The 12,184-nt window shown below is 47.4% G+C and overlaps 1 protein-coding gene across 3 annotated transcripts in view; it reads right to left on the reverse strand.

The window, feature by feature from the left end:
- LOC144178321 (limbic system-associated membrane protein-like) overlaps positions 1 to 12,184 on the reverse strand; it is a 215,281-nt gene that overhangs the window by 3,445 nt on the left and 199,652 nt on the right. For 2 of the 3 annotated variants that reach the window (XM_077706073.1, XM_077706074.1), the window contains 3 exons: positions 11,676 to 11,800; positions 8,716 to 8,911; positions 1,538 to 1,609 (listed from right to left, as the gene is read on the reverse strand). In XM_077706073.1, coding sequence (XP_077562199.1) covers positions 1,538 to 1,609; positions 8,716 to 8,911; positions 11,676 to 11,800 — 393 coding nt within the window. The remainder of the gene's footprint in view (positions 1 to 1,537; positions 1,610 to 8,715; positions 8,912 to 11,675; positions 11,801 to 12,184) is intronic. The other variant, XM_077706075.1, reaches the window with a different exon arrangement.

Genomic DNA, 12,184 nt, shown 5'->3' on the forward strand with positions numbered 1-12,184 from the left:
GCTGATGACCGATGATGCTGGAAAAGTTCCCAGTCTGCTAGCAACCAGACACCATAGGGACCAATGTTCTTTTGCGTGTGTTCTTGCATTCACGGTTAAGGAAAGATGGTATGAAAGTAAATTTCTTGTGGACAATTCAAGTGTGTGAAGATGTAGAAGAGTACCTTTTGTTGCGACATACCCAGACGACGTGCGATTCATTTCGCATGCCGCAGTGCAGAAATACCATCGCCATCTATTCCGGGGCTTTGAATTCTGACTAAAATTATAACCGCACTGTGGAAGGGATGGTCTAGATTTCTTGCGCTATCAATGATAAAGGGGATGATTTTAGTGCGGTTTATTGAAAGAGGGTCAGCGGGGCTCCACTAAAGCACATGCTTTAATTTTACTCCTTAAATCCCCCACCAATCTTTGCCTCACAGCACGAATACTCCGTGGCTTTGGAACAAATTATAACGCGAGGGTAGACAAATTCTAGGGGAGAACACGGGTTCTCCTACTCTCCGTCTACCTTCGCGCTCTAATGTGTTTCACAGCTGAATACCAACTTGCCCATATTCTACCCCATGGCTTCCTCACGGCAACGGTGATACATGGTGTTAGAAATTCCACGACGTTCTAAATCTCTTGCCATTGCACTTGGCAGACGTCACCAGGTGGCAACTAGCATTGCAAAGTTATACAGCTTTATTGGCAATACACCTGTAAGTGCGCAAAGCCTCGAATATCTGCTTTGACAGCGTTGACTCTAGACTCTCCCGACCAATGAGTTTCAATCACGCTCACGGATTAGGTGGCACATTGGCACATTCTATTGGTGCTGGCACAAAATGCTTAGGCAAATACCAAAATGGCTGTGAAAGTCCTTACTGTGAAGCAGGTATTGATCATGGGCGCCATTTTCGCTTTCCTGACTGCTATTCTGTTTCATTGATCATGTCGTATAGTGGACATAAACCGAGTAATTTTCACCTGTTTTCTGCAGTAAATACAACATCACGTGAAGTTTACATTTCTTGGTAATAACACCCGCAACATTGATAAACTTTTTATAAACATCCTAATGACAACGACGACAAATTAGCCCTTGATCTGCTTTATTTCTACACTGTCGACAGCCGAAGCTTGATGAAGTAAAGCTCGTGATATACATATCATAAAGAAGCAACCTTTGCGATGGCATTGCCTGCCCATGTAGCAATACTTCCTCTTTTAAAACCTATATAGCGCTTAACCGATAGAATTACATTTGTACCATTCTGCTTGTCTGCCCAAAGTTTTATGCGGAAGATAGCTTTAGAGTAAAGCATAAATATCTCATCTTCTATATCTATAAAAATAAGTATTTCTGTCACAAATAAAAAATGCAATAGGCTGTAAGAGCGCAACAAAAGAGAGATCTGCAAAATAAACTGTGTCAATGTGTCTTGCATGCCTATAATGACATGCAGCAGGCGTGCCAAGGCCATGCTCCTTGGGTCAGGCTTCCCATGCCAGGCCATGAACAAAAAAGTAAATCATCCAGGGTCTCTACCGGGGTCATTAGCTTGAAGACCAGCTTCAACTTCCTCGCTGGCTTTGGTACTCAACGGCTTTTTAGGCAGCACTGCGTTGGGTGAAAACCATAATAAACAAGTGCTGCATACAACTATCATGCAGGAAAACGAAAACAATGACGTAGCCTTCACAAGAAAACACAAAAGTAAGAACTAAACACGTTAAATACCAAACCCAGAGCCTAAGCACCAAGTAGTTAGCAGTCAAAGACTCAAGCAAGTTTCTGCCAAAGGTTGAGCAAAGCATTGAAATGCAGTGCAACTGGCTTCAAAAATCAGTAAAAGTCACATAACGTAAGCTGCGATAGTTTTCAGACCATATACTGCAACAATAATTTAAGACTCCATTTTGTCACTATCCAAAAGAAGGGCTTTTCGGGACGACGCGTATGTTGCAAATGCGAGCATTCTGCTGCTGCCTAAACGAAAAAATTCTTTCCCTTAAGCAGAAGCTTCCATTCATAAATTCGGCTGAAAAATTCAGGTTGTTTGTGTGTGTGCGCGTTCACGCCTGTTTTCCAGTCGGCAAAAGTATTCGGTGTGAAAATCAAACGCGTATCTCCGAGCATGCGCACCGCATTCGCCTCCTTCTGGAGTCTGGAGGGAAAGGAGAAAAGGAAGAGGCATGTGGGACAGTTTTGAAGGTGCGAGGTGAGGTGTGAGGGGATGAAGGGTGTGTTATGCCTGTTCATCACGTGCCAACCCTGAGCCACCTTCTCACAAGGTTTTAATATGATAAAAATATCTCCAAAAATTGCGAGCACACGGGAACATAGTACCAGCCGAAACCACGTTACTGATTGCAAAATTGTCGGCACAGCAAGTCACCCATAGTCTCATGTTCCCGCAAGCGAAGCGTACATGAATGCGTGGCTACTCAACCACTAAAATAAAAAAAAATCCCCTCAAGTTCATCGTTTCCCATAGAACCCAGGCATTTATAAATACTGCACTGTATTCCACACTAACCCAATAACCGACTTGAAAAAAAAAAAGAGGAATGGGCGAGGGAGGTTATTATCTTTCGATGGGTGAGGGGCGTGCTACCTGTACCGGTGAAATATAGCTTGCAATCTGCGTGACGAGCTTCGGGATACTTCTGCTCACGTTAGAAAAAAGAAGCTTTTGCAAATGTTCAGGGAAAGACCAGTGAAAGCACGCTACACAAGAGGAGAGGCAAGACAAGGACAGTCACTGGAAGGGTAGCGTGTTTGCACTGGTTTTACCCTGAACACCGTGAACCAACAGGACCAGACTTCCACTTTACTTTTGCAGATGACAGGCGCCCCTGACTTGCCCAAACCTTTATTTGGTGACAAGTACGACACACACTCGACGAAGGAGACCGAGCAGTTAACGGAGTACTGTGCAGCTTGGCCCCTTTCTGCAGGCGAAAATACTGGAGCTATATGACAGCATGTCACCGAACATTTTCCTTATCCTTCTGAGTTCTTGTTACCTGAGTTGTGAGCTGCCTACATGTGCTTTCCTTGTGAGAGAGCATACAGTGTGTTGTCTTTCGAGGATGACATCTCTCGAGAGGATGCAAATTCGCTCGTTCGCCTTCTAGCCTGGTTGACAAGACTCTAAGGATTGCTCTCTCTCTCTCTCTCTCTCTCTCTCTCTCTCTCTCTCTCTCTCTCTCTCTCTCTCTCTCTCTCTCTCTCTCTCTCTCTCTCTCTGTCTCTATCTCTCTCTCTCTCTCTCTCTCTCTCTCTCTCTCTCTCTCTCTCTCCCCGTGTGTGTGTGTGTGTGTGTGCCGCCGACCAATAATGCAAGTTTCGTGTTTCGCGACGCCTCAACAGGAAGCTTCATTGCGTGGTACACCGCTTGCGCCTAAGTGTTGCTTTCACGATCAACTTTCGTTATTGGGATTGGGAATTGGGAAATTGGGATTTCCAACTCGCATCTGTGCGTAGCATGTGGTGTGTTGAATGACATCGATCATATCTTGCGCATTCTGCCAGAATTTTTGTCAGCATTACTTGTACGGTAGCTACTGCGCAAAGATTTCCGCACGCAAAACGTTCTTGGGTCATGGGATAGCCGCAATGGGGTTGTCTTGGCCCAAACGCCCCGTGAGCTCTTTCCAGGGGTCACCCATGACGTGCAGGCATTAAATGTTTGCCCGTGCCTGTCTGTGCCGCGCATTATGTGCAACCCTGCGTGTGTGAGAAAGAGCTCTCTATATATATCTTCCTCACTCTTTTATTATTTTGCATTGCCTGTACATCATTCATTTGTTTTTTATCACTAAGCGCATCGGAAGCAACAAGTCCTGTCGTTAGCTGGGCTGATGGGCACCTTTGAACAGGAGGATTCATTAAATACGTCTGTTTCTATCGCGCCCATGTAATTATATAATATCGAAATAGCGAGCCTGTTACACTAATAAAATTAATGCTATATTTTTAAATCGAATAAACATAAAACAGCCTTCAGGTACCTGATATGCCAACAGTCATACCCAAAGAACTTTGAAATTAAGCAATATCGTCTTGAGCAGGCAAAAAGTGCTCTCAACTACTAATTTGATCCCTTGTGTGTTGGGCACTGTGGGACGAACACGCTAACCGCACCGGCCTGAGCCTTTGTACCAATATTAGGAAATAATCTATTTTTAGCATGCCAACAACTATCCCAAAATAACCTCGTTACAAGAAAAACATTAGCGCCGAAAATTTTAAATTGTTGCATCCTCCCCAAAGTGCAGCCAGAGTCCTTCAATGCTTTACTGGTCACGAAACTGCTCCGTAACTCAATGGGAGAGCTTCATATGATGCGTTTGGCCGCCGCGCGGTGGCGCCACCCTCTCACTGAGGTCACTCCTCGGGCGGCGTTGCGCTGGCTCGAACGGCGGAGCCGCGACGAGTTGTGTTTGTTTTGTGCGGGAAAAAAAATGTAACGTGCATATCGCGCTCTTGTCATGCGACTTAAGTAGTGCAACGACGATGTCGAACATGAGTTGCGTCCCGGGGTGTCGTTCCTTGTACAACGATACCACAGAAAATCTTTCCTTGTTCTTTTGACCGAGCCACGGGCAGCTGTGTGACAAATGGAGGGGCGTCATTCCAAGGCAAGCAACGGGAGATTCCAGCTTCGATTATAAGTGTGCGACAGTGTGTGGAAATGAACTGTGTGTGAGAATAAAACAAGCAATGTACCCTTTTGAGAGCATCGTGGACCTAGAATTGTACAAGGCTAACTTAAAGCCGGATTTGTGTCATATCAGTCAGGTTGTAGCGGTGCTTCATTGCCTGTTTGCAAACTTGTATTACATTTCGCTCAGGCTCGCGTGTAAAAAAGCTTTGGGACGTCCTTGTGGTTTTACTTTTCATATTTCCGCGAATTATCCCTTATGGTTCGTTTTGCTTGTTTTGTAACCGCGCGTGGCCGATTCCGGTTTCTTATCTGCAGTTTCAACCAGAGCGCCCGTTTGCTCTTTTTGTCGTACGTCCCGTCGGGCAATATTGTTTGATATGGAAAGGGTGCCACCTTGTCGCTAACTTGATTTTTTGTTTCTCCGACAATGTACAGTCGGTAAAACGCTTGTCTATAACAGCGATTTCGACTTCAACGAGCTACATTCGAAAACTGCGGAAACATACTCGTTCCAAACATGTCGGAGGCAAAAGCTAAGGGCTAAGACTTCAGAATTCCGCAGTAGTTTTATTCAAATCCCGCTCCGGCGGGGCAGGATAGGGCTGAGAGTACGAAAGCTGTGTTATAGACAAGCCTTTTACCGGCTGTACTCGATCCCATTTCCATGGATCTGAAATTAATAACGTTCCAAGAGTAATGCATGCATAGCAAACGCCGCGCAACTCACTTTATCGACGTTCATCTGTTCACGTCACACTGCGAACTGCTTCTTCGACGTTTGTGTTTCATTCTAGTCTTTTGTAGTGCAGGAGATCGCTAGTTCGCTGCGTTCAGAAAAGCTTTGCGTCGTTCTTGGCTACGTGGCAATATTCTGTTTCCTCGATTTGATTTTTGATTTGATTGTAGGGTTTAACGCGCCGACGCAACGCAGGCGATGAGGCGCGCCGTAGTGGAGGGCTCCGGATTAATTTTGACCACCTGGGGATCTTTAACGTGCGCCGAAATCTCGTACACACGGGCGTTTTTGCTTTTCGCCTCCATCAGAAAAGCGGCCGCCGCGGCCGGGAATCGAACCCGCGACCTCGTGCTCAGCAGCGCAACGCCTTAGCCACTTAGCCATATTCTAATCGACCAGATTTAGGGGAAATCCCCAAGGTGGAGTAAGTTTCTGTGAAGGAAAGTTTGACATCCACCTAAATGCAGCCATACGGCTACACTTCACTACACTTCCTTCACTTCGAGTTGTTGATCAATTCGCTTTCGCGCTACTAACGACTAGCCTCCTGGTTAGCTCAGTTGGTAGAGCGACTGCTCCGGTTAAGCAGTGGTCCCGGGTTCGAATCCTGGACCAGGAGGAATTTTTCTTCAACTGCGAAGTTTCTGAGAAAGCTGTATAGCTTTCCTTTGTAGCCGTATGGCTGCATTTAGGTGGATGTCAAACTTTCCTTCACAGCCATATTCTGTTTCCTCCGTGTGCTGCACATCGCAGCGTGAAAAAATAAATTTTTGTACGCTGGACCACGCTCTTTTGTTTCCCTTCGTAACATTGAAATTTTTTGTTGCGTGTGATAAAATCATTTTCATTGTTCTTTTTCTGCTTTCTGTTTTTGCAAGGATTGCAAAGCGTGCAAGCGGAAGGACACACGGTGCAACATCTACAGGGTGTTTCAGTGAACACTTTCAAAAATTCCTGAAGGTAGACTTTTCAAGAAAAATAGGAATTCTGTTAAGGAACAAGCTATCAGGTTCGGCGGACGTTGGCAGTTATGAGAAACATGCGAATTACATAGTTAATTAACTAAAACTCTGTAATGAACTTTTTAATTAGCGAAGTTTGGCGGTTATTGCCAGTGGCGAGTTTCTAGCCACGGAGACGACGATAACGGACCAGTTTTTAAAGCAAAGAAAAATGCACTCTGTAGAGCCCTGCAGCCCGCAAAAAATGAAGTTTTTTTCCCCCATGAAACCGAAACGCAGCGCACATGGTGCGCCAGAAGTCTAGTGCAAACGCAACATCCGCTGATGACGTGTTGCAGTGACTGTGTCGCCCAATTAAAAAAAATTCCCGCGCCTTCCCGCGAGGGGAACACGAGTAAATGCAGATCATTGGGGCCTCAGTACTGATTGAAGGCAGTGTTGCTTCCATCGCTTCTTCCGTGATGCTGGAGTAGCAGACACGAGTAAACGTGGGCACGAGCGTCAACCAAGGAAGGAAGGAGCAACGCAGTGACTGAAGCACAAGCGATCGCTAGCGGCTTTATATTTGCAGCGCGCGCAGTAGAGGGAGAGCAGTACGGGGGGGGGGGGGGGGGGGGGAGAGCGCGCATGCGCAAGCAGCGCGCGCCCTTCCACGCACCACCGCGCTGCTATGACGCACCTGTTACGCCGAGACCGCGATGGAGCGAACGGGCTGACTACGACGCATGCGCGCGCCAGTTGCTGTTGAGAGAGAGGAGGGAAGGAGAGGCGCACCTGCTGCGGACGCGAAACTGTTGACACCGTCCGACGCAGGAACAGGCGAGGCTAAGAAATGCTCTGCATTTAAAAGGCTCTGGTCATTCCCCACGCTAAGGAATCAGCTGATATCAACTCCATCGCCTCTCGTATTTTTCCAATGATCAACGCTCACCTCATACCACGGCTAGCGTTATCTTTTGTTTCGTTGGTAGGCGCAAGAAAGAGGCTAGCCATTGCCCACAACACGGTCGCCCGTTTCGGGAGTCCTAGTGGGCGTTGGCGACAGTTTTGCTTTTCTTTTTTTATTGTCTCAACCACATCTGACGCGGCTACCAGACGTGCAAGATGTGAAACGTCACCATCCGTTCCTTTTTTTTTTTTCGTTAGGTTTATTTGCTGTTCGTTTATAATCGCGGCGTGTTAGAAAGCGCATCAGACAAAGGAAAGGTTTGTTTGCTGGGCGAGGAGGGCTTTCGCGGCTGTGGCTGCTTGCTGAGGCTTCCTAGCTAGGGAAAATTGCACTCACATTTCGAATTGCCCGCCACATTCATTGAAACACGTCACCAACCGACATTGCGTTCGCTCAAGACTTTTAGCGCTCCTTCAGCGCCGAGTTTCGTTTTTGAGCGGAAAAAAACGGCAGGTTTCCTCACGCTACAGGGCTTTAAACACCGACTTTTTCGTTGTTTTAAAAACTGACATGAAATCGCCTTCTCTGGGGCCACAAAATCACCATTGACAACAACCACCAAACTCTACTAATTAAGAAGTACATTAGTAGAGTTTAATTACCCACCTAACTAATGTGCACACCCTTGATACTATCTGGCGTCCGCCGCAGCTAGCAATCTGCTTCTGAAGAGGGTTTCTTTTTTTTCTCGAAGAGCCTATTTTTAAGAATTGTTAAAAGTGTTCGCTGAAACACCCTGTATCTCTTCGTGTTTTGATCCTTCGCGTTTCTGCAGCGTTTTTAGATGTTTTCAAGTATGTATACACTCATCGAAACGACAATACTATTGGGCTATCTCTTTTAGCGTTCTGTGCATTCCAGAGCAATCAACGGATTCATTAAGCGTAGTCTGAACGACGCGTACTTGGTTTCTTTCAGTTTTTTTATTGTATTATCGATAGGCCCGCAGCAGCCCGTGACTACACAGCTACCGTATGTGTGGTATTTACAACTTTGCTTTAAGAAAAGAAGCAATATAGATTTAAAATCCGTAAACACGACGGCGCAGCGCTTGTGCCAGAGCACACACAAGCCGTTGCCGTTCGCGGCCGAAGTTTACGGTAACTTACTTCGAAAAATAAAACCCCATTGAAGGCAGGTTATTAATACAATAACCGGACTATTCATCGCTAACTACTACGAAAAAAACGCAGTTAATCAGCGCGCAGACACCAAAAGCATCGAGCGTTTGCACGCCAAGAGCTGGCCAATACGCCGCACGCGCGGCGGCTGGATGACCTTCGTGCGGAGGTGGCGCCTGTAGCGGCGCGCGCGGTCCCTATATGAACCGAGAGCCGAAGTTTCGTGACCAGTAAAGCATTAAAGGACTCTGGTGCAGCTAAGCCAGCGCTGAGCAGGCGTTCTCACCGAATGCCGTCGCGAAGTCAAAGTTTGTCAGGCGACTCATGCCCAACTCGTTGGAGGCGCCCGCGAACGCCTCGTATCGAGTCTCAGGCTCGAGGTTGGTTATCACGTAGCTGGTGGAGTACTTGGAGCCCATCTTCGGCACCTCGTGGCCTCGCGGGATGGTGATGTTGCGCCATTCGTCCACGTCCTGAGCGTGCTGCGAGAAAAAAAAAGTAAAGAAACAAGGTATTCCATCTAAAGACCTGCAAAATTAGGGCCTAAATATTGCCGCGAACCACGCATATTGCCGCGAACCCCGCCTGCGCACGTCGGTTTGTTGACTGCTGCTTCGCCGCCTGTGGTTTGTTTTTACCGCCTGGTCTGTGTTATCTGTGTGCCAAGCGAAGTGCGTGTTCCATTCTTTATTTTTATGCCGCATGTGTTAACTCTTTTGATAGGGAGAGCGTTTCGAGCTAACGTCAACAACCTAGAATAATATTCCTTGATCTGCAGTATTCTGGATGTAATTCGACGGTTCGAGAAACACTCGCACGCAAAGATGAATGCCCGCAGAGCAGATTGATTAATTGATTGAAGGATTTAACGCGCCGACGCAACGCAGGCGATGAGGCGCGCCGTAGTTGAGGGCTCCGGATTAATTTTGACCACCTGGGGATCTTTAACGTGCGCCGAAATCTCGTACACACGGGCGTTTTTGCTTTTCGCCTCCATCAGAAAAGCGGCCGCCGCGGCCGGGAACGTGCTCAGCAGCGCAACGCCTTAGCCACTGAGCCACCGCGGCGGGTAGAGCAGATGCGGCGCATCCGCAGAGCAGATGCTGCGGTATTTAATTCGCTGACACTCGCCTGCGCACGTCACTTTGTTAACTGCTGCTTCGCCGCCTGTGTATTCATTGAGTTGTAAGGGGAGCACAAGTTCGCTCCAATAAACTTGTTTTTTCCTTCAAGACAACTACGTCGTCTTTGGCTTCGTGACAATATACAACGCTTTGGAAACGACTCAAAAACGACTAAGTTATGCACGCATTAATGCACAAGGCTAAGATAGGAGAAAATCGAGCCCCAGAGAGGGCAGCAAATAAGTACACAACAACCGCGCATCGACTTTCGGTAAACTTAAAATTTTCGTTTCACTTTGACATGTGTGCGTTGGTGCAGTCATGACCAGCTTGCAGAATGTGGAATCCATTCGACGCTTAATGCTAGACAAACACTGGCTCAACCTCATGAAGAGGAAATGCACTGGGTTATCGTTTTTAAAGCGGAGTTGTTATAGTCCAACTCCCCTGCACGTGTTCTCATCTAGGGCTATATGCGAACCCTCTCCCGTAGGCCGCCTGTTCCCCTCCAGAACTTCATATTTGGATGAGATGGCTCATATTACCTCTGGAGAATTGTCTTTCTAGCAAGTCATTTTTGAGAGGGGTGCCTACTTAAAAAAAAATCGGCGTAAGCTTGGTCTTTGTAAGCTGGCTTTCCCGCATTTTGGTTGAACAGTGAAGCCTAGTCATAAGGGGAAAATTATGCTAATTACTTTGTCCTAGGATTCGGTAAAACACGAAAGTGGAATGTGCTGCGAAATCTGCAGCTAAGCATGATTTGCGGGTCGGCGACTGTCTTGTGGGTGTGCTTGGCAAGCAACGTCCTGCTGGCGGATTGCTTCAGCAAAGGTGTACTAACGTCATTTCCATGACAGATATGGCGGCAGTGAAATCTCGGTGTACACCGCATAAAACAATTTCGTGTTAAAATATAAAACCCGAAAACGAACAACCCGAAGTAAAACGTACTCTTTAGTTTATAAATTTGCTAACCCGCAAGAAGACCTTGTGTGCAGGGGTGCACCCTTTACAGGCCGCTTGCTTCGTTGTAGTGGCGTCACTTCAGTGACGGATATCACGTAAGTGAAATCTTCGTGAATCCCGGAATAAAGCAGTTTCGTGTTAAAAATCGAGAACGCGGTAAAAGGAGACCACCGTCGACGACCGGGCCGCGGACGCGAAGAGTACACGCGCCATGACCATCTGTATCCCGAGTACCGCGAGGCGGACAACGCGAGGCGTCGGCGTGGCTACAAACCGCTTTACCGGCGCGACGGCGCGGTTTGAGCGGGAGCTTGTACGGTGTGTGATCGTTTGGGAATTCCTGGGGACGGGTCGCTAACCCAGAAAAGAGCTCCGCTGGTCATCTGCCTTCGCAGAGTGGAATGACACTGAATTTTTGCTTTGTTTTGAATAAAGCGAATCTGCGGGACATGTACCGTGCACCAGTACTCTTTATGAGCGTTTCCTAAGAACACCGGCGCACGTTTGCGTGTAATTACCCAATGCGACATCACTCGCCTTTTACAAAAGGCGACTTAGCGGTACTCCTTAGCGATGTTTTGTACGCTCGAGTGTTGTTTTTAACTGGAGGCCGGGCTGTATATGTCAAAATACAGAGTGGAGGGTTGCGACTGCCTTCAACAACCACGCGCACAGTTACTTTCCGCTTTAGTGAAAGCTAGGCCTTTGACTAGCTGTTATTGACACCCCTTCCTGGTGGGGTTGATGGGCGCCATGTCGCCCATCCGAGTGGTAGCCGTTCCAAGTTGTATAATTTTTTGCTCCACCGGTTTTCGAATCTGCTTTTTGAGCCCACATCGGCCACACGCGAAACAACGTCGGTCAGCATGGCGTCCGTCGTAATCTCCGCGCAGTGCATTGTCCTGTAGAAAAACGGATTCCTTGAATTCGAACCTTATGCTTATTTCTGTGTTTTCCGAGGGTATATACTCCGCTACAACGAAATAAACTCTTTGTTGCCGGTCAGCGCCCAGTGCCGTCTCGCCTTATGTTCCCGTCCTAGCGATGTTTTCAAAACTTCATGTGCCAACAAGCGCGCATTAACACGCTTTTTCATTGATTTTCTCTTCTCTTTTCTTTCTTTCAGGGATAATGCAAGAGCAGCGGCGGCGCGGACCTTTTCTGCTCGGATGTAGATGATGTACTTGTTGACGGGGAACGGGGCCACCGAGGACAGCGAGATGTGGTAGGCAGTCGAGTTGGGGCCCTCGATGCCCATGACAACTGGTTTCGTCGGTGCACCTGTGAGGGCGAAAAGGACAGCAGCATTAAAACCACGCTTTAGTGGCACACGAAACGTCGCCCATTTTTGTTGCAGAACATACGAATATACGCGTTAATACGGACCTCGGATAAGCAAGCTGCACAGCCTTGGCATTAACTAAAAAATAGAGGAGGACGTGAGCATACTTCCCCCATTTCTGCTCTCATAATTGTCTAATTATTCTCTGAACATTTATCTAATTGCTCACACACCCGCGACGGGAACATACAAGGTTAGGACATTTAAGCTCACGTGTGTAATTGAAGCCAGTTCGCCAAGGTGAATGCGAGTGGTACCGCTCGAGCGGGGGGAGCGCCGCTTGGTATATATGCACAGCAGGAGACGACGCGCTACAAGCGCTC

This window comes from Haemaphysalis longicornis, unplaced genomic scaffold, assembly GCF_048455015.1.
Source record: "Haemaphysalis longicornis isolate Haplotype H1 unplaced genomic scaffold, Haemaphysalis longicornis Haplotype H1 scaffold_4, whole genome shotgun sequence".
Taxonomy (NCBI): Eukaryota; Metazoa; Arthropoda; class Arachnida; order Ixodida; family Ixodidae; genus Haemaphysalis; species Haemaphysalis longicornis.